Genomic DNA, 21,083 nt, shown 5'->3' with positions numbered 1-21,083 from the left:
TGGATGATGCAGCACGGACATCAGACATGACAGGTGTCAGAGCAATATCGATGCGATGCGATGCGATGCGACGCGATGCCTTCGACAATGCGTGCTGTGCTGTGCCACACGCCACGCGAGCCTTTGACGCGAGTGTGAGCGTACAAGTAACAGTAACATTACAGGTATGCTGGATGCTGGATGCTGGATGCTGGATGCTGGATGCTGGATGCTGGATGCTGGATGCTGGATGCTGGATGCTGGATGCTGCACACATGGAAGCAGGTCTGAGTTACTGCGCAATTTTCGTTGGGATTCCGCATGCATGCGAAGCACATGGCTCACGTGCCGTGATGCTCCACTGAAAGCGCGAATTTCTGGCCATTTACATAGTCATTATTATGGATGATGAGTTGAGATGATAGCGCAGCATTTTCACGGACAACCTCTGTAGAAGCCCCGACGGCTGCTTGCAATGTTAATCATAACCCTTATGGCTTATGCTATGATACTGCTGATGGCGAGAAAATATGTATGTATGGACGGTGGGTGGCCCGTGCGACAAAAGTCCTGAAAATCCTTTCACTTTCCGGAAGGAGGATGCTGGATGCTGTCACATCCGAGCTCGGCTTCACATGCGCAAGGCAGCCGTACAGCCGTGCGTGTCCGCGTTACTTGCAGCTTCGAATCCTTTGCTCGTCTTGTCCAATTGAACCTCCACTCCCTTCCCTTTGCCTCCCGTCTCCTCTCATACCCGCCTACGCCCACGCCCACGCCCAAATCACGCCCCGCCCCGCCCCGCCCGCTTCTCTCCCAACATTGTCAATAGTGTGGGTGGCTATGATAATGGCATCTCGGTAACGGAGTGCACACAGGAGCCAAGCACTACCCACTACCCACTCTTCTGTGCCGCCGCCTCTCTTCAACACGGCCGGCCGTAGCAACTCGACTTCAACTCGAGACACGGAGAGACTTGCACACATGAGCGAACCGAATGCGCCAGCTGGCACTGGCACTGGCACTGGCACTGGCACTGGCGATAGCAATGGTATTGACCCCAGTGGCCTCCGCGAGCGCATCTCGCAAAGACCCGCGGAGCCACAGCAGGCAGGCTCGTCAGACACTGCTTCGGCTGCGGTCCGAGCATTGAACGATCAACACGCGAAAGAAAACAAGAAAGAGGAAGACAAGCGCACATATGGGCGAACTCCAGATGGCACGGGTAAGTACTCCCAGCCTCAGCCTGAACACGGCGGGCCAGGAACGGGCATGTGTTGAAGCGACACGTAGGCTGCCGCGGGCTGCCCCAAGAAGCACAGCTCCCAGCGGCCATGGTCATGTCTCGCATCTCCTCTCTCAAACACTGCTGATGTACCACTCCCTAGTCTTCACTGTGCCTCACACAGACGATATGGTCTCGCAGCTATTCGATCCCACGCAGCCAAAGAATGCATCAGACATTGCCATTGTCCTTGCCCTTGCATGCCACTTCTTCCTCATGTGGATTCTCCCCACATCACTACGAGTTCCCGTCTTTGCCATTGTCTTCCTCTTTTGGCGAACGTGTTACAACTTCGGCATTGGCTGGCTTCTGCACAACCAGTCTCACCATAAGCGCCTCGTAGTCTGGGCCAAGAAGACCGGCATTTTCGAGCATCCCAAAAGCGGCAAAAATCCCCATCCGACGCTGTACAAGTTCCTCAAGCACGAAATGGAAGCCAAGATTCCCAGAGACTATAAATTTGACGACGCCCCCATTGAATACAACACGTGGCTCCTGTTCCGACGCCTTGTAGATCTGATCCTCATGTCTGACTTCACTGCGTACTGTCTCTTTGCCTACGCGTGTGGCGGACGTCCAGAGAACGAGGCGTTTGCCATGACATTGGCCAGATGGCTTGGTGGATGGCTCCTTGTCTTCTTCAATCTATGGGTCAAGCTCGACGCCCACAGAGTTGTCAAAGACTTCGCTTGGTACTGGGGTGACTTCTTCTATCTCATTGACCAGGATTTGACCTTCGATGGTGTCTTTGAGCTCGCTCCTCATCCCATGTATTCCATTGGATACGTCGGATACTACGGCATTGCCATGATGGCGGCCAGCTACAAAGTTCTCTTCATCTCCATCCTTGCGCACGCAGCGCAGCTCATCTTCCTTGCCTTTGTCGAGAATCCTCATATCGTAAGTCTGCACACCCACATTCGGTCGAGGTGGAATACGCTGACCATCTCCGACTGTCAGGAGCGCACCTACAACGCGCCCCCACCACCCAAGCGCTCCGAAGGAGTCCCTGATTCACCACCGAAACGACCTCAATACTCGACCCGACTGCTGAGTGCCGGTCATGTCAACGGCATGCCTCCGCTGGCGTCGGCCACTTCGCCGTCACCTGTTCATAACTTGATAGGCTTGCAGAATATGGACCTGCATCGCGTAACAGACGTTTCGGTCATTCTTCTGCAGCTCTACATGTGCAGCGTTGCACTCCTCACGCCATCAACATGGCTTTGGCAAACCTTCTTCGTCCTGAGTGCGACCTTGTGGCGCCTGTGGTACTCCATCGGAATCGGCTTCATCCTAGATCGGCAATCCAACAAGAAGTGGTGGACACGCCACTTTGTGAAGTACGGCGAAAGCACAGAAGAGGCTTGGCGACAATGGAAAGGCATCTATCACATCAGCATGTCCATGTGTTTCACGAGCTTCATCTGCGCCGCCTGGAAGATGTATAGTAAGTGAGAATAGCTTCCATGGAGTGTGCATCTCGCGACTGACCCGCATCCGACAGGTCTCCCAGAAAACTGGTCATACGGCATGGCGCTCTTGCGGCACGTCCTTGGTTTTGCCATGATTGCACTGCAGATCTGGACAATCGCGAGCATCTATGAGTCGCTTGGCGAATTTGGCTGGTTCTTCGGCGACTTCTTCTTCCAGGATCAAGCTCCGAAACTCACCTATGGCGGCATATATCGATTCTTGAACAACCCCGAGCGCACCATTGGTCTAGCGGGCGTCTGGGGAGCTGCCATCATGACTTGGAGCAAATCCATCTTCTTCTTGGCATTGTTGTCGCACACGCTTACGCTGTCCTTCATCCAGTTTGTGGAGAAACCGCACATGCAAAAGCTATACAGACAGGGATTGCGGCAAGACTCGGGCGTTTCCAAGACCTTAAACCGCTCGCTGCCAAAACCTCTCAGGAAATGGCAAGGCAGCATGAACAAGGCTATCGATGAGACACTTGACTCACTTGAGGACTTTCTCGATCAAGCCGGCCCGAAGCTGGCGGCTGGGTTCAACTCCTTCGCACAAGACTCCAGCACTATGTTCAAGCACTTTCCAGCAAGGCTTACCGTCACTCGACTGGCGCCAGACCTCGCAGGTTACGATCCAAAGGACTACTCTGTCGAAATCGATACCAGTAACCCTGCTGTCAACAAGGCCGATCCTGCGAACAGTGGCCGAGAAAGTGAAGTCGGACAGCAGCCACTCAAGCGCACTGACAGCTTTGAGCGTCTCGTCGTGGACTATGGTGCACCTATTAAGATCAAGTGGACAGCTCCTCTGAACCACAGCAAGAAGGACTGGATTGGTCTCTATCGTGTCGGCGACAATGCCTCCCGTGAAGTCACCAAAGTCGGGTCTCAGGGCAGATGGATAGCCACAAACCCGGGCGCGTATGATTATGCCAGTGCCAGCAGAGGCATCCTAGTCGCCGATCAGAAAGTTTCTGGTGTGCAGCGCAGAGATGGCGTGAACAAGGACTTCTTGAGTGGAGAGCTCGAGTTCTCAGGCGACAAACTCTGGTGGACACAAGGCGTCTTCGAATTCCGCTACCACCACGATGGCAAATACAACGTCATGGCCATCTCTCTACCTTTTGAGATTAAGATCAACCGCTTCGACGAGGACGACATCCAGTACGATCAATCAAGCAGCATTGTTCGCGACGCAGTCGAATCGGCCCTTCTTCCCGTGGTCCAGAATTGTTTCGATCGCGATTCCGACGTGGCACCGCGCAGCGTCGATGATGCCTTTGGCTCAACATTGGAGAGGCAAGGCAAGTATGCTAAGCGCGTCGTCTATGCCGTCCAGCAAATGTTTGGAATCGAATTTGCACCAGAAGTCGTCCAAGCGGACGGAAATGTCAGGAACCTGGCATGGAGGATATGCAATGCCAAGAAAGTCCTTGCGCCATACAGTATGAAGATCGGCACAGTATCGCCGCAATAGAGTGTTATGATATGCTGATTGATCCAGGCTGTCCAACACAGTCATTGATACCAGAGACTGTTGCGCTGTAGATGAGTACCATCGTACAAACAGCGCCTTGCTTACTTGGAGCTTGGGAAGATACCACCATCAGAAGCGGGTGTATGGGAGTAGGATGATACCAGAAGAAAAGTTTGGTTTGTATATACTAGTCACCAGATCCTATGAAAGACATGGAAAATTCTATAATACTGTGTCCGTTCTCATTTACGAGCCCGCCAGTGTAACAAAAGTCGCGTCTCGAGGCTCGAAATCCATTTCCCTCTTGGCTGGCTCTGGATTTGCCGTCCTGAATCTAGCTGCCACGCATCGACCAAGCCTTCAGTGTTCATTATGGCATCCTTCGCTCCATTCTTCAGATCGACTTCGAGTCTGGAGTGGCTTCTCAGCCGCAACATCGACCGTCTCGCACGTTCGAGCAATATACTCTCGCAAAATGACACCAAACGTCCATGGACGAGCACGAGTTTGATTCAGTTCTGCAATCACAGCTGTGAATCAACTTCGCCTCTGTCAACAAAACGATCGATCCTCTCGTACAAGAATTATCTTCGAAGACTAGCCAGTCTTCTTCGATGCCCTGTCCAGTAGCCGCTCAGGCATCCTTCGCTCTGCAATTCTAGCTAATCGATGATCTTGGGTTGTTGCGTGATGGATCACTACTTAAGACCAACGGCGGCCAAGTACTCATCGATATACAAAAACATAACACCTATCCTCAGTTGCTTAAGGATGCTTGAAGTGAGAGAATATGGTACTACAAGTTTGCGAGAGCCAATGATCGGACAAGAATGAATATTATACCACGAGACTTTCACCTCATCTGGACAAGCCACTGGTTTAAAACGTTGAAACGTCCATCATGAATTCTATGCCTCCACTAAGACATCGACACAAATTTCTTCATCTCCCATCGTTGTGACAGTTATGATTGATGCTCATCTACATCTAGCAATTGGCCCTGTAACCGTTGGGGTTGGCGGTTGGTGCATAACTCCTTCCAGTGTACTTCTGGAAGACACTGTTGTCGTATTTGCTGAGTGCTGGGCAGCCAAGCTGCGTGGACAATGGTGTCAGGTACTTGAGAACCAATGCAGTGGCTGTAGCCACATCGTTCACGCCGCCCTGCAGTTGAAGTGGGATCGCTTGCTGCTCTGTCTGTAGGAAGAAGCAGCCGAAGTTGTTACCCTGGAAGAGAGTTTGAGCGTTGTATGCACCGCCAGTCAAGTTGGCAATGTCGACACCAGTGTAAGTCTGGATAAAGTCAGCTTGGCTCGATAGCGTTAACGGAATTGCGATCCTTTACTTACGTTGACGCCATTGGTGTTACCTCCAAAGCGGAAGGTATCTGGGTAAGCCGCGAACTCTGGAATCAAATCTCCGAAGACATCGACTGCGTTGTACGGGACTGCTACTGGGCGCTTGTACCAGTTCTGTGAAAGCATATAAGGACGTTTTCCAGACCTGAACTGCATTTGTACTTACGTCTGGGATGCGCTCTTGGCCCTTGTTCCACACAAAGTTCGGATAGTTGCCTGAAATACCGAAGAATGTTTTGAACTGATTGTGGCACATTAGTAAACGGTCCGGGAAATATTGATGATGACTCTTCTCACCTGTGCTCCATCGAGATATCCAGCAGGGGAAGCAGAAGAGTGGTTGCTCATGAAGTTGACCACGAAATTGTAAGCCGCAGGTGAAACCAAGGTAGTGGAGAAGAGAGGAGCAAAGTAGTATGGATTGGTCGAGATGGATCGGATTGTATTCTTGGCGTACAGCCTGGACATGGTGTCCAAGGTGTAGAGGATGTTCTTTGGATTGCCAGTCGGCGAGCCATTTCCTGATGCATAGGCAGTAGCGAAACGAGTGGTACTGAGGGAGTGGGCGTCTCCGCCGTTGATATAGGCATCACATCGGCCGATTGATGTGTCGCCCTCGTAGTTGTTGTGAGAGTAGCTGATGCCTGTTGGCTTGCCAAGCGTGCCGCTGAGCAAATTTGCGGGTAATGGACCTCCGATCGACCACTGCTGGGTCACGACATCGCCATCAACGGCGATAGCATAGGCAGCAAGGAATCCTGCCAAGTCAACGGACATGCCGTACAAATCGCCAAGACCTGTAATCGTGTTCTGTAGAGTACTGAGCCCGTTTCGATTCAAATAACCTTCAAGGGTCAGCTAGTGCCTCGACCTTATCTTTCTGGGGATGGCTCACCATGGTTGGCAGCAGCATTCAGGCCTTGTTTGCGTTAGATGATGCTGTCAATTTATATGAGTTTCCACTGTGTCATACCTGGGCAAGGGCCTCGAATGTCATTGGGGCCCGGAGACTGGTATGCATTCTACACAGCGTCAGCGAAATCCAACATCTCTGTGCCTTTTCAACACGGACCTGTCCAGTGGTAGAAACTCTTTGCGTGGCGGCATCGAAGGTCGTGCACTGACCCTTATGGAGAAAACCGCAGTTGTCGCGAGACTTGCTAGCGCGGGTGGCAGCGTTGTCCGTGGCTGGGATTCCAGCTTGTGCGTCTGATACGGCGATGTATCTGTTGCACAGAGCACTGGTGCTGCAGCCTGCTTGTGCGAAGTCGCGCTTCTGAATCGGGGCATCCAGGGCATCAAGGACAAAGGGGAAGGCGTTCACAGCCGTGAAGGCGCAAGTGAGGAGCGCGACGGCCTTCATCATCATGACGGCTCTCGCTGGTAAGTTGTGACTACTAGGGATGGCACAGCTCCAGCGGCACGACTGAAGCCTTCCTTATAACCCATCGTCATGATGGCCTGCTGACGGGCTAGTTGCCTTTCACGTCGTGAGCCGGGAGCCGCAAAAACAAATCGTGATGCCGCAAGCGCGCTGGCCAGGGAGATCGTTAGCGAGGAGGCAAATCTGCAGCGATTCGAAGGACACGACACACGCCAGCCGTCTGGTGACTGCTGTTGCTTTGGGGCAGTCAAGCCTCGGAACGTGCAGTGCTAGGGCGGAGCCAATTGGAGCCCGTCCGCATGTGCTTATGCTTCAGTGGGTGATGAAGCAGAGCTTTGCAGCTGCTTAAGCTTGCATAGGGCCAGAGCCACAGCGTCAGCGCCTATAAGGATGACCGGGAAAGTCCTGTCCTGGTAAGGCACAGGCATGGTGGCGCTCTTGACGGTCGTTTGCGGTGCCTGGATTACTACAATGAGGGTCAGTAGCGGGAGGCGCACGCGGGGTGCAGTAAGGCTAGTCAGTCCGTCTAGGCCGTAGCAGGCTGTTGCCATCTGGGCATTATTGATCAATTTGCGAAGCGAAGAGTGAGATCGCCATTGTTGTTGTGGTCCGAGCGAATATGGGAGAGAACGGCGTTTTTGACTTGCTGGAGTATCGGCAGCACAGGCGATACAGGACCACGTCGGGCAGTCAATACGGCGATGCAAGCGTACACGCGGATCCGCGTTGTCGGAATCATTGCGATCGATTCCAGATAGATGCTTCCCATCGTTGTCGGCTATCGTCCACAAGCCTTGTGTTGTCGATCATTCCAATTTGGCTTTTGCCGCATTTGCCATTCTTGGGCCCTCAGCAGTGGCGTCAGCCCTGCAAACGCCAAACAAATCAACGGCTGTCGTCAAAACAAGCCTCCCAGACAGTAGCTTGAAACGAGTAACGCTATTATTCGGCGGTTTTTGCATGGCTTCGTAATGTGCAAGTTGGTGGCCCTTCCTTGCTCTCGCCGTCATGCAAAGCGCCTGACTCTGGCGAAGATGACACGAGCAGCGACGACATCGTCCGGCTGGTGCAGACAAAAAAGAAGTTTCGAACAGACGCCATGAGCCTAGTATGGCTTGGCTATTCGTTGTCAGCTCATCAAACGTGGGCGCCTTAGTATCGCCAAACAGGTTTCAGCGCTTGGCGATAGGGATAGAACTACTCGAATGGAGCCATCTCGTCGTGCTTGTTCCATAATTTGGATAGCCTAGTACCTTACTTTGTACCAGATCAGAGATATAATATTCCAGCGGCATAACTGAGTCGGCTCGAGCAAGAGATAGCGATAGTAAGTAGGTCTATGTAGCGAAGATTTATCTACCGGGAACGAGTCGGAAGAAGGATCAAGCAAGATTCGTGCGAGTTCGCCCTGGAACAAAGCGGTCACTACATACATGCCATCTTTGCGATTTTGATTCAGGTGGAGCGGCTTGGATGTGGACGATGGATCGCAGGTGTGTGCAAGCAGCCCGGGCGGAGTGTAGTCCAGCTCGCGCCTATCACTAGCATCAGTAGCGATCGTTGCATTCCGTGCCAAGGGCATAGGCGTGGGCCATTGCGGCGTTGTATGAGCAGATGCTGGAAAAGCATCCCCTATGTCTTCGTAACGACGGCGATGGACGTGAGGCGACGAGGATTGCGCTGACGGTGCTGGCGGTGGCAGCGCCATGGAGCGAGCGTCCGCCATGGTGGGCATGTGTGATACGCTCATGCGGCGAGGTGGCAGGTTGTGGGGAGAAATGCTTGCTTCGTCGTGGGCGCGTGGATGGCGTCAAAGAGGCTGTCTTTCGTGTCTACTTCGTGCTTCTTCTTGCGACAAACGGCGCGCATGCAGGTATCCGTCGACCTTGCGGCCTGGCCTGGCCTGGCCTGGCACCCAAGCGTCCTATGCGACATATTGGCGTACTGACGATGAGCAGCGGATGGCGTCCATCGCATCAAGACACTGGTGCTTCTCGCCAGTACCGTACCAGAGTGGCTCGAGGCCTGGGAGTTCTACAAACACGCCGTGTTCCACTGGAATATCGTCCGCCGCTACCATCCAAAGGGCGAAGGCATCGCTATCGATGATACGATAACGCAGCTGTGGACCGACATTGCAAAGCTGAAAGACGCCCTGCGCGCAGAAGCCGAAGAAGAAGAAGGAGGAGAAGAGGAAGAAGAAGAAGAAGGTAGCCTTGGCGACTTTGACCTTCTTAATGACGACCAGGTGGAAGAGGAGCTTGCAGCGCAGACCGCGGCCGAGAAGAAGCAGGCTGAATGGGACGCGGCACTCGATGAAGCAGACAGACTTGCCTTGGGCGGCTAAGGTATGTATCACGCACCCCCCCCCCCCCCCCCCCCCCTCTCCATCTACGCCGCATTTTTGCCTGACTCTCTCCCTTTTTCTAGATGAACAACCGCCCTGAAAAGGCCCGTATGCCTAAGCACATGGAGCGTATTGCTCTACGTCCCGCGACCGGCATCACTAGCACCGACCTGTCCACTGGCCACCAGCCCGAGTTCTCTGCCGAAACCCGCAAGATGCAAGCAGACTCGAAAGCGTATGGCTTTGATGGTAACAAGCCTTACAAGCCACCGATTATCAAGAAGAAAATTGACTCTGCTCAAGAGCCGGACACAGCTGGTCCAGTCAATGCTTCGGAGTTCCTGATTCCCGGAGGACACGAAGCACTGCCTAGAAGGGCAAGATCGATTCGCTCTAAGCCGCAGTCAATGAAACTGCCTAAGAACCGCATTTCGCCATGCGGCCGGACCATCTCGGTCATGAACGTCTCCAGACCACGACCAGTCGCCTTGACGCAGCTTCAAAGTCTGGATCTTGGCACTATGATATGTATATCGGAAATTGGACAGCCATGACATGCCCTCTCCTTCCTACAGTGGACTGCCCAACGCCACTTCTAGGACCGACTATGCAGCATATGCATATACCGCTGCTCGCGGTTGCGAGCGGAATTTTGTGCCTTTGACGCCGACACTCTATCAGTCGATTCTCCAAGTCCAGGTATGACATTGACGAAGAGCCTCTTGCGGCGAACCACGAGAAAGATTATGATGAGCAGGAAACATCCGCTGACCACGCCTAAAGCGATACCGATGGATTTTCCAGTATGCGAAAACTGAGCTGCATTTGCGAAGCCACACGACCAGAGAAGCATGAGACCCAGAGTCGTCCAGAGCATGGTAGTGGTCGTTGTCGCGACTGCGTCTGGAAAATGGCGTTGATATGTTGGCCGCGCGTGCACGAAGGCTCAGCTGCGTTGTAGCCGAGGATAAGGGAGGTTCAGTTCAAGCCAGCTAACGAGCGTGGCCTATTTGTGCGCAAGGTTGGGCGCGCACTTCATGTTGTGTCACGTCGTATTCGCAACCTCGAGTGCACGTCGCCAATTTTGAGAGCTTAGCCGCAGGTATCTAGAATACATGTAGCGAATCCTTCCAAAACCATTCCGCTTCTACATTTGCTGACGAGGATGAGTCGGTATGATTGCACATATCGCCATCTTGAGAATTGTGTCACATCTCGCTCGGGGGCCGGCGATTCACAGATGCCAAAAAGAACAGTCTCCCAAGCAGTTCTGCGCGCGAGCCCAGGATTGCTGTCGGCGGTATGCATTGCACCAGCCTGCCAAAACATTGCTGACGCGATCAATATCACATTCGTGCCATTCCAGTTCGGACACTGCCTCGGCGCTGCAAGGATTCGATTCGGGAGGATGTCACTCGCCTCGCATGAAGATTTCTTGTCCAGGGGGAATCTCTACGTGGCAGGTGGTCCTGCCTAAGAAATGGACCACATATTTCCAAACTTGGCCTGTACAAATTTTCACATTCAATCTTATGCGGTACCTTGCGCCGAATCGAACTGCCTCCGAATACTTGTGAAAACCTCCTGTTCTTGCTATATTTGTAGATCTGCCCATGCTGTTCAACCTCCGCCAGAAGTCTACTATGTGTAATGAACTCTGCTGGGGCATCCACCAGGACCTCTTTGGCCTTGTGTACCATGCTAGATGTGATCGATGCTACTCGACGCTCCGGAATGGTAGATCCCACAACGCGAGCTCAGAAGCGTTCGAAGGGTACGGAATTCGTCGCCGTCTTCGTCGGGCTCGATCCTCCGTAAGCCAGAGTTGCTCGATTTCCAGGAGATAGGCAGGCTTATGCGATAGGCGATTCGATCATATCCATGACACCTCTGAATCGATGTTGCTTGAATGACGAGGGCCTGGCATGGCACGCGAGACCGCGAAAGAGCTGTCACTGGCCTGGGGATTCTGCAGAGCAGCGTACCGAAGGGGGCACAAAATTTCAGGACAAACCTTGGCTCCGCAGAGGTTTAATTTGACGCACATGATGTTCAGGGCATCGTTATTATTGCGAGAGATCACAGAGATACCACTCTGCACCCCGCACCCCATACCCCTCCTCTGAGACTGCTCTCCTTTGCAGCGTTGGGACCCCTTCAAGGGGAAAAGAAAGCAAAAGCTTGATCGATTTATTGTTCAAACTTCAAAGCACTGCTCCCGCTCCCGCTCCCGCTCCCGCTCCCGCTCCCGATATCAACCCGTCCCGTCCCGTTCCGTCATTCATCATGTCCACATGCATATGCCGGCAGCAGTTCTCGTGTCCGTAGTAGTCAGTGTCAGGCGATGGCCTCAGTAGTACACGGGCTCTTCGGCTTGGGAGGAGTCGACCCCGGGCTATGCGAGCCATACGCCTGCTGGCGCGCTGTAGTACCAGACTCGTTGCCAAATGCAATGCCCAGCGCTTGCGGTGTGCCATGCTCGCCCTCTTCTGTACGATCGGGTTTGGTGATCCAGTGGAGCACACTGCAGCCGATCAGGGCGTCAACCTTGCACGTCAGGCAACACAACCATGCCGGTTCTCCATCGAACATCGTCAGCGACACCTTCACCGTCAGCACTGACACCATGGCTATAGCCGTGCCAATGCATGTCCGCGTGACAAGTCTCTTCAGAGGCAGAAGCAATCCCTCAGAACCGAAATGTAACATCAGCAGCGGCACGAGGAACCGCAAAGTGAGATATAACTTCGTCCTGGTCAGTGTAGCTGCGACATTGATGCCAGTAAGAGAACGTACATATGCCAAGACTTCTACCAATGTCAAGGCCAAGAGCGCGAACATTTTCAGTCCAATGATGCACACTTGCCCTTCTGTTCTGTAGGCCAGCCGGCTGTCGACACGGTCAGCGATGGATAGACGTACGTAGGATGCACCAGATGCTTACTTCTTCATGGCAATGCCGGCCACGACGGCGTAAGGGACGATAATGGAAACCGAGCTCAAGACATATTCTGGTGTCTTACACCGAGGACTCGTCGGCCAAGAAATGATGTATGCACGCTCGATCAGGAAGAGGAAGCCTGCTGACTTGCACAGGACATATAACGTCAGACCTGATTGGTTGTCAGAAGGGACAGCGACGGCACTACAGCAGAATCTGTTGCTTACAAGTGATGATGGTTGCATCGCAGAGTCCAAGACTGTTATCTGCTCGAATGTGTATGACGACAGTCAAGATAAATATGAACAGGAACGAAGTGATGTAAGTCTGCATTGCCGTTAGTACCAATGTCCTGACACCGTTCCCATCATTCACTCACGAGAAGCAAAGTCACCGAGGCAATCGTCGTGCCTCGTTTCTTTGAACTTCGCAGTCGGTCGAAGAAGAAGACTGCTATGATCGGCAATGAGAGTAGTGCCACTACTAGCGAGCTTATCTCGCCAGGGAGCTGAAACTTCTGCTTGACAGGATTGCTGTCGCTCACGATGGCTCTTGTAAGGACGACCATCGTATTATTATTAGTCGGATAGGCTGTTGGGGACTAAGGACGTCGATGGCGTTGTTCTACTCATGAACGCAGAGAGATTATTCAATAGAAGCTAGCTGCATCTATCTGTTCGTTACAACCATAATCTGTGTAGTACCGGAGTACAAGCTGTCGTAGCCTTGTAGGTTCAAGGTCGGATAGTACATACTCACGCATTCGGTACTCAATCACACCTCTGCCGGCATCTAACCGTACGAAGCTATCCCTTTCTAGTTGCAATTTTTCACGCCTAGTTCTAGATCTTACTAGCTTTAGGGTATTTTGCTTAGATATTTTGCTTGTATAGTAACGCGCCTCGACTAGACACTAGTCTATTTACAGGGCGACGGATATAGTAAAAAGAGCCCTCGCGACTAAACCGAGCCCTAGCTACCCGCCTGAGCCCTAGTATAACCCGAGATTACGAGATCGGCTGTTCCTAACAAAATCGCGTATAGAAGCGGATAATCGCGTCGCTATATACCCCGCTAGCTAGGCAACTACTATAACAATACTGCTACTAGCAGCTATAAAGCTATAAAGCTAAAGTTTATTAGCAAATTAGTAGTATAGCAAAATTAAAGGTATTATTAGTTGTTAGCTATCTACTTAGGTCTAAGCGGCTTACGACCTATAGCCTTATAACTACGCGAGGCTATATATACTAGCTTATACTAGTCTCTTAGTTGCTAACTAGTATACTACTATTACTAAGTAGACTAATAGTGCTATTACTAACTAGTATACTACTATTACTAAGTAAACTAAAAGTGCTAAGTAAACTAATAGTGCTATTACTATAGCACCTAGTAATAAAGCGGCCTTCCTACTAGCGGCCTTCCTACTAGCTATATAAGCGACTACTAGTACTATTGCTAAGTAGCCTATTGTTATTATTGCTTATATAATACCGCCTACTGTCTCGTACGTTATTCTTCTACCTATAATCGAGCGTTCTTACGTACTCGGAGGTCTTTAATCTCTCGGCGGAGTAAATCTAGCTTAGAAGGAGGTTCTAGTACTAGTACTATTAGAAGTAAAGACTCGACTCGTAGATTATAGCACTCGAAGCCGCTTAGATAGCAAGCAGAGCTATACGCACGATTAGCCTTCTAATAAGGGCATTATTAAGTACGTAATTAGCTCTTAACGCACTTATAGTGCTTAATAGTCGTCCTTAGCTAAGTAAGTAAGACGCTAGGCTCGAGTATAAACTTAGTCGTTCTAGCTATTGCTATCTTCTATCGCTTAGCAACTGCTATCTTATTTAAGTCGTCTAATTCTCGAGCTATTACTATACGCTTTATACTATATAGTATCGCTCCGCTAGTAAGAGGTTTATAGTTGCTAAAGATTACTTCTAGCTCTCGTAGAGTAAACGTTCTACGGAAGTTAATTAACTAGTACTAGTAGAAGTGGCTCGGTAATAGTATAGCGCGGCTACCGCCTATCTCGAGAATAGACCCCGTAGTAGTTCGGTTTGGTTTAGTTTAGTTTGCTAAGCCGAAGATCTAGTTTGGTTTAGGTTGGTTTGCTAAGCAACTACAAGAGTAGCTAGTTCGAACTATAGAATTTATCGGTTTCTAAGAAGTGTAATAATGTCTACGTAACTCGAAGCAAGCCCTTTATAAGATACGAGAGTGTGGCCGGTAGCGTAGCCGGCGTTTTTTAGTTATAGGAAGGTACTTATATAACCCTAAATCTATAGGCAATTAGCTAAAGGCACTAACTAATTAAAAGCACACATATAGACAAGCTATTATAGTTCAGTTCAGAAACTGCACTTATTAGAAGTGTAAGAATATCTACGTAACTCGAAGCAAGCCCTTTATAAGATACGAGAGTATAGCCGGTAGCGTAGCCGGCATTTTTCAGTTATAGGAAGGTACTTATATAACCCTAAATCTATAGACAATTAGCTAAGGGCACTAACTAATCAAAAGCATATATATATACAAGCTATTATAGTTTAGTTTAGAAACTGCACTTATTAGGTATAAATTTTATCCTTTCGCTCGCTATTCAATTCCCTAACTACTCGGTAGAATGTTATTATCTAGATCTAGGTAGAACTTATCGATTTCCCTAGAAGTCCTCCTCCTTAAGAAGTTCTAACACTTTCCTACCGAACTATTCGACAATATTAAGTACTAGGATAGCTCCTCCCTCGGTATCGGCATAGTATATAAAAGAGCTATAAGGCAGCTCTATAGAACGTTCTACTAGTTACTCGCTATACTAAGGCCGAATGCTAGTTCGTTCCTTAGAACTCTTAGTTATTTAGGAGATATAAAGGGTAGGGCAGGTAGTAACTTCGTATTATATAAGGAGGTAGAGGCTACTATAGAAGAGGCCTTCAACCTATAGAAGATAGTAAAAGATATAGAGGCAGCTATAGGTCTAGGTACCTAGTTGAATTTCTAGTAGGTAGAGTATAAGGATATTTAGAGGGAGTATTAGGTAGAGTTGCGAAGGCAGGTGTATAATATGCTCTAGAAAACAGGGATAGTGCCTATAACTATAACTATTAGGCTCTTCAATCTTCCTTATTTTTCCCTGTTTTCTTTTTATAAAAATCTAAACTAATACAAATCAACCGGAATGTCTATCTTCTTTTAGTTCTTTAAAAAACCTAGTAGCGTAGCTAGCAGCGTAGCCGGCCTTTTTACTCCTTAGTACTAACGGGATTTTAGGAGACTTCTATTCCGTACGGCTAATAAAGTATACTATACTATATATATATGCTTAGAGAGTATTTAGAGCGCGGTATATAGCGCCGTATAATAGCGGCTTATTTCGTATATAGAAAAGCTTATAAATAATACTACGAACATCCTTCCTACTAGAATATCTATCCTACCTAGCACCGTCTCGAATATAGACATTCTAGCCTTTTAGAATCTAATCGAGTGCTTTGAAATCCTTGTCTATAATCGTTATATGCTTCGCGTAGATAGCTATAAGGTTAACCGCTAAAATAGTATTAGTATAGTCCGAAAAGAGGTAGAAGAGAAATATACATTCGAAGATACGAACTAGGTAGGCTTCTATAGCCTCTTAAAGGGCGCCTATCGCGGAGGCTTAGAAGCGAAGGTCCGTTCTATAATCCTAGGCAATTTCGCGAATAAGTCGTTAGAAAGGAGCTTTACGGATTAGGAGCTTAGAACTCTTCTAATACTGCCGAATCTAACGGAGGGCTACGGCTAAAGAAGGATTAGTAAAAAGACAGTAAGAATGCCGGCTACGCTACCGGCTACGCTGCCGGCTACGCTACCGGCTATAAATAGGACTTACTTCCTAGGCGCTATCGACGCTTCGTACGATTGCTACTAGTAGTAGAAGCGCTAGTTGTCGTCTTACGTAGAGCCTTGCCCGCCGTTGTCTTACGTAGAGCCTTACTCGCGACGCCCTTTCTAGTACCGGAGCTAGCGGTAGTAGTAGCAGCCCTCTTACGTTAATATACTATACTTGTTCTACTATTTCCGGTCTTATTACGACCCGCAGAAGTACTAGGTCCCTTCTTACGAGGCGTCGTAACTTAGTTAAGTAGACTCGCTATTATAAAAGTCGTCGAATTAAGGAAAAAAGTGCGTTACGAAGGTATACGAAAGCGCGCGCGGAGCGAGGGTATTACGGAGGTAGTAGATATAGAGCGTAGAGGTATAGGTATCGATGCGAAGGTTAAATATAGCGGTAGTATCGCGGTATCGCTAGGCAATAGAGTAAGCTTCGCGTAAGCCTATATTATAGTAACGTTAGAGTAAGGAAAGAAGGTAGGCACGGCTAAAAAAGGTAGGTACGGCTAAAAAAGGCAGGTACGGCAGACTTTGAAATATAGCCGGTATATATAGCCGGTATAGTAATAGGCGAAAGCCTCCTTTTAATAAATAGCCGGCGTAATAATAGTATCCTACTATAGTATAGATATTCTTTAGTAATGCCTTTACTAGCTATAGTAATCTTATAAGTAACCTAGGCCTATTGCTAGTAAATATGAAAAATATTAGGTAGGCTATACTAAACAAGCTAGTCATTTAGCAGGAAAAGGCCTACTACCGTCTCTATATACCGGCTACGAGTGCCGGCTATCGCTCTAAATTCAACTCCGCCCTATCTCGGAGGCTAAGGTACCGAGCGGAAACCCTATAGCTTATATTTACTCGGTTGTCGCGGAGCGCTTATAGGTAAGGTATTAGAAAAGAGTATAAAAAGTACGAGAAGAGTATCCTAGGATATAGGTTATAAGTAAATAAGAGTAGTATGCCTAGTTATTTATATAGTACGTTACTCTATACGACTAAGAGCCTATATTATCTTATACTTCGCTTATAAGACCTCGACTCTACTAGTATACTATCGATCTCCTCCTCGGTCGCTAATACGCTATCTTAATTCTTCTTCGAGTTGCCGGACTTAGTACGTATCTATAGCTATGTAATAGCGCTACGTATTATAGAGAATCAACTCCGCCGTATCTCGAAGGCTAAGGTACCGAGCGGAAATCCTATAGCTTATATTTACTCGGTTGTCGCGGAGCGATTATAGGTAAGGTATTAGAAAAGAGTATAAAAAGTACGAGAAGAGTATCCTAGGATATAGGTCGTAAGTGAATAAGAGTAGTATGCCTAGTTATTTATATAGTGCGTTACTCTATACGACTAAGAGCCTATATTATCTTATACTTCGCTTATAAGACCTCGACTCTACTAGTATACTATCGATCTCTTCCTCGGTCGCTAATACGCCGTCCCAATTCTTCTTCGAGTTGCCGGACTTAGTACGTATCTATAGCTATATAATAGCGCTATATATTATAGAGAATTTCTCGTTAAAGTTTCTCTCTCGTAGGCTTGCTATCTGCCTCGTAGTATAGAGGATTAAAGTGCTAATACTAAAGAATCTCCTTATAGTTAGGATGCTAGGGCTCCTTAGGACCTTTATATTTTAGGTCTAAATAGAGACGTATTATAAACGTTCTATCGCCCTTTCGCTTACTACCCGCTAGGTCGCGATATACGAAGAAACTAATCTAAATGTAGCTCGTCTCTATAATAGCCGGGTAAATATAGAGCGCTAGGTTTCTACTTCGTACCTTAGATTTAGGGACGGCGCGGAGATAAAATTAGAAATGTAGCCGGTACCTATAGCCGGTAAAAGGATGCGAAAATAGGCCTCCTCTTAGGTTAATCTAACGACTAAATACAATTTCTAACTAATCCGCTATAAACCGACGCCGAATTTTAGCTAGAAGCTATATATCTTTATTTTAAAGAGTAACCCGCTTCGTATAGATAGTAAGGAGGTTTAAAAGCTTAAGCTCGGTTACGAGAAATGCCTCCGTAGCTTCCTAAAGAGTACTAATCGCCTTAGCCGTAAATCGTATACTAGACCGAAAATCTAATGTAATTTCTCGGACGAGTCGCTAGAAGGGAGTCTTAGGGATTAAAAGCTCGGTCCCTCTTTTGTTTTAGAAAAGCCGGATCTAGCGAAGGGTAATAGTACCTAGTTTAAAGCGCCGCTTCTTTATCGTCGAGTCCTACCTTATTCCCTTTCTTTTAATAGAAAGATAACTTTTCTTCGCGATAGTCTTCGTCCGCCTACTCTTTTTAGCCTTCTCCTATCTACCTATAGCCTTCTTATTTTTCGGTACTGTTTTCCGAAGAACCCCCTTCCTTCGTATATACTACGGAGAGCCTTACTCTTCCGATATCTCGTTCTCGCTACGGTCTCCCTATACTTAGCTTACTTTACCCTTGCCCTTTAGCCTCTAAAGATATTTATCTGCGCGTTTAGGCGACGAGGGTATATCGGTAGGACCTAGAAAATTAATAAGTATATAATCGTAAGGAGACATTAATACTTCTTACCTTCTAGAATAAATAGTCTTCTATTAAACCGCCTTAGTAGATTATCGTTAGATTCGAATAAAGGATAGTAGCTTAAGGAAGGGGAGGTAGCCGGCTTAGGAAGGCCCGAAGAGCCGAATACTTAAGGTATATTTGTCTTTAAGAATATAGGGAAAGGGAAGAAGGAGAGGAAGAGCGAATAGAGAATTAGAAATAGACTATAGATAAGCGGGGTCGGTTACTATAGCAACTAGTCTATTTAGGTCCTAGGAATTCGAAACACATTTCGGATATATACCGGCTATATACGCTAGCTATATTATCTTATACGTAAACGCTTCGTCTCCTTAAAGCTGCTCTAAGCCTATATACGTTTCCGCTTCTCGACCCGGTATCGCCTTCTACCTCCGCCCTCCTCCTCTTCGTTATCGCTAATTAGGGTTTCGCTTAGACTAAATTTCGTATTCTCTTCGCGCTCCTAGGTTTCTTCGATCTTAAGGTTTTCTAATTCCTCGATTAACTCCTTTAGTATAATCTTTAGTAACCTACCTTAGCGATTCTAGTAGAGGAGATAGTATCGGAGTACTATAATAGATTCGAAGGTAGTAAGCGAGTATATTCGATTAAAGCGGCCCTAGTAACGAGCGATACTAAAAGACCTCTTATAGCCTATGCCTACGCTCGGGATAGCGAGGACGTCCCGAGCGACCGACGCTATCGTTAGAAACTTAGGCTCTAACCGCTACTATATAGCGAGAATATCGTCTCCGAATTCGTCTAGAAGACCGGTAAGATCTAGAGATTATTAGCCCTCTTTCCGAGCCTACGGGTTTATACTTACTCGCGCGCCGATAGAGATCGAACTCTTCTTTATTTACTTTAGTAGTTGCTTCCTCTTCTACCTCTACTTCCTATCTACGAAACAGGTATAATATCGGAGCCTTCTAAACCTTCTTTTTCTTTATAGGAGCTGTATTTAGACTAGTTTCTTTCCGACGCTCGTAGAATATCTTTTCTAGAATAGTCTAGTAATACTTCGGCTATACCTCGTCCGCCTTCTATTCCGGCCTCTACTAGTATATATCCTTTTCTACCGGGTTAAGCAAGTACGTAACGCTATAGATATCCCCGAACGACTTAAAGGTAGCACTATAATATTTATATAACTTAGTATAGGAGGTGTCTATAGCTTTCGTTATAGCTACTTTCTAGGGAACGCTCTTCTTAGCTAGCTTAGCTACAGTTTCCTCGAGCTCGTTAAAGAGCTAGTTATAGTACGTAAAGACAAGGTAGATCGTCGGTCCTCGGGTTCTTCTAATCGTAGTAGTAACCTTCGCGTAATGCTTACTAATATCGACGAGATACTCTACTTAGCGCTATTCGGCGGCGGTAAGGCCGAGCTACTTAATACCCTCGGAACTCTAATAGATCTCGAGAGCGGTACGTAAAGTATATCCCCTCGTAACTATATAGAAAGTCGAATCGAACCGGGTCTTAACGTCTTAGGTAAAACGGAGTAGGCGCTAAGGAGGCCGCTTTTGCTATCGCTTATTCTATGCGATATTCTAGGTATCGGTTTTAGGGCGCTCGATTAGGTTCTTTTAAATAGCCTCGAATCGGTTATATCTCTATAAGCTCGAGTTCGTATATATTGCTAGACGACGAAGCTAGAGAAAAAGAGTTAGAACTATACTAGGTTACCGGCTATAGGTGCCGGCTACGGACAAAAGTTATACCTTATATAAAACGAGAGCGAGGCTCTCTACCTTATCCCGTCTTATTACTATAATAAGTTTCTCGACTTTCGACTTTGCTTTATCCTTATCTAGGATCTTCTATTAGTCGTCGTTTAATAGTGCAATTTTAAGCGTCTTAAAGAGGGCTCGGATCGCGATTTAAACTATATAAGCGAGATAGGGAAACTTCTATAGGGATATAACTAGTAACGACGTCGGCTCCGATTTAATAGGGCTAGGGCTATTAATAGGCTCCTCTTTATCGTTATTATCGTACGTATTGTCGTACGTATCCGGAATCGTAGCGAGCTTAACATTCGGAAGATTAAGCTAGATTATAGACCTTATAATCTCCTCTACGTACTCGACCCTATCGATACAATTAGTAATTTTAAAGATATATACGAGTAAATTGTATATATAACGCCTTATATAATATTCGATTATTACTAGCGTTGTCCGTAGTAATCGAGATCAGTTTCGTTATTACGCTAACCCTATCTATTACTATATAGATAAGCTTCGCTATATCCTTACTAGTATAGGAACCTAGAATTTTAGGGAATCCGATTATAAGTTCCTAGAGTTTCTAATCCGAATTAATAAAGTATAGTATAATCGAGAGAAAGGAGGCTCTTATAGTCCGGCTTAACTAGCTATCGATAGTAATAG

The 21,083-nt window shown here is 47.8% G+C and overlaps 4 protein-coding genes across 4 annotated transcripts; 2 read left to right on the top strand and 2 right to left on the bottom strand.

Annotated features, from left to right (window-relative positions):
• The first annotated feature begins 764 nt into the window (after positions 1 to 764).
• Positions 765 to 4,439, top strand: MYCFIDRAFT_51705 (uncharacterized protein). The gene is made up of 4 exons (XM_007932389.1): positions 765 to 1,201; positions 1,365 to 2,161; positions 2,222 to 2,711; positions 2,769 to 4,439. The coding sequence occupies exons 1-4, from the start codon at positions 961 to 963 to the stop codon at positions 4,211 to 4,213; spliced, it is 2,973 nt and encodes a 990-aa protein (XP_007930580.1). The 5' UTR covers positions 765 to 960; the 3' UTR covers positions 4,214 to 4,439.
• A 761-nt stretch (positions 4,440 to 5,200) lies between these two features.
• On the bottom strand, positions 5,201 to 6,587 carry MYCFIDRAFT_144852 (uncharacterized protein; the record flags this gene model as incomplete). The annotated part of the gene is made up of 6 exons (XM_007932641.1): positions 5,201 to 5,506; positions 5,563 to 5,685; positions 5,738 to 5,812; positions 5,869 to 6,416; positions 6,467 to 6,490; positions 6,545 to 6,587. Coding segments are annotated over 6 exons (1,119 nt in total), but the record flags the coding sequence as incomplete, so codon positions are not given.
• Positions 6,588 to 7,381: 794 nt separating this feature from the next.
• Positions 7,382 to 9,302, top strand: MYCFIDRAFT_80869 (uncharacterized protein; the record flags this gene model as incomplete). The annotated part of the gene is made up of 3 exons (XM_007932640.1): positions 7,382 to 7,432; positions 8,415 to 8,448; positions 8,914 to 9,302. 3 exons carry the CDS (start codon positions 7,382 to 7,384, stop codon positions 9,300 to 9,302), a joined length of 474 nt encoding a protein of 157 aa, XP_007930831.1.
• Positions 9,303 to 11,639: 2,337 nt separating this feature from the next.
• On the bottom strand, positions 11,640 to 12,811 carry MYCFIDRAFT_80868 (uncharacterized protein; the record flags this gene model as incomplete). The annotated part of the gene is made up of 5 exons (XM_007932639.1): positions 11,640 to 12,047; positions 12,099 to 12,192; positions 12,247 to 12,415; positions 12,471 to 12,570; positions 12,623 to 12,811. 5 exons carry the CDS (start codon positions 12,809 to 12,811, stop codon positions 11,640 to 11,642), a joined length of 960 nt encoding a protein of 319 aa, XP_007930830.1.
• Positions 12,812 to 21,083: the final 8,272 nt, after the last annotated feature.

Source organism: Pseudocercospora fijiensis, assembly GCF_000340215.1.
Source record: "Pseudocercospora fijiensis CIRAD86 unplaced genomic scaffold MYCFIscaffold_9, whole genome shotgun sequence".
NCBI lineage: Eukaryota > Fungi > Ascomycota > Dothideomycetes > Mycosphaerellales > Mycosphaerellaceae > Pseudocercospora > Pseudocercospora fijiensis.
This window is presented reverse-complemented; position numbering and strand designations above follow the sequence as displayed.

Excerpts from the sequence above, each read along its gene's own strand:
- MYCFIDRAFT_51705 (XM_007932389.1), top strand. The coding sequence starts at position 961 with ATGAGCGAACCGAATGCGCCAGCTGGCACTGGCACTGGCACTGGCACT. Across the intron at positions 2,162-2,221 it reads TTGTCGAGAATCCTCATATC|GAGCGCACCTACAACGCGCC; the intron begins GTAAGTCTGCAC and ends TCCGACTGTCAG. Across the intron at positions 2,712-2,768 it reads CGCCGCCTGGAAGATGTATA|GTCTCCCAGAAAACTGGTCA; the intron begins GTAAGTGAGAAT and ends CGCATCCGACAG.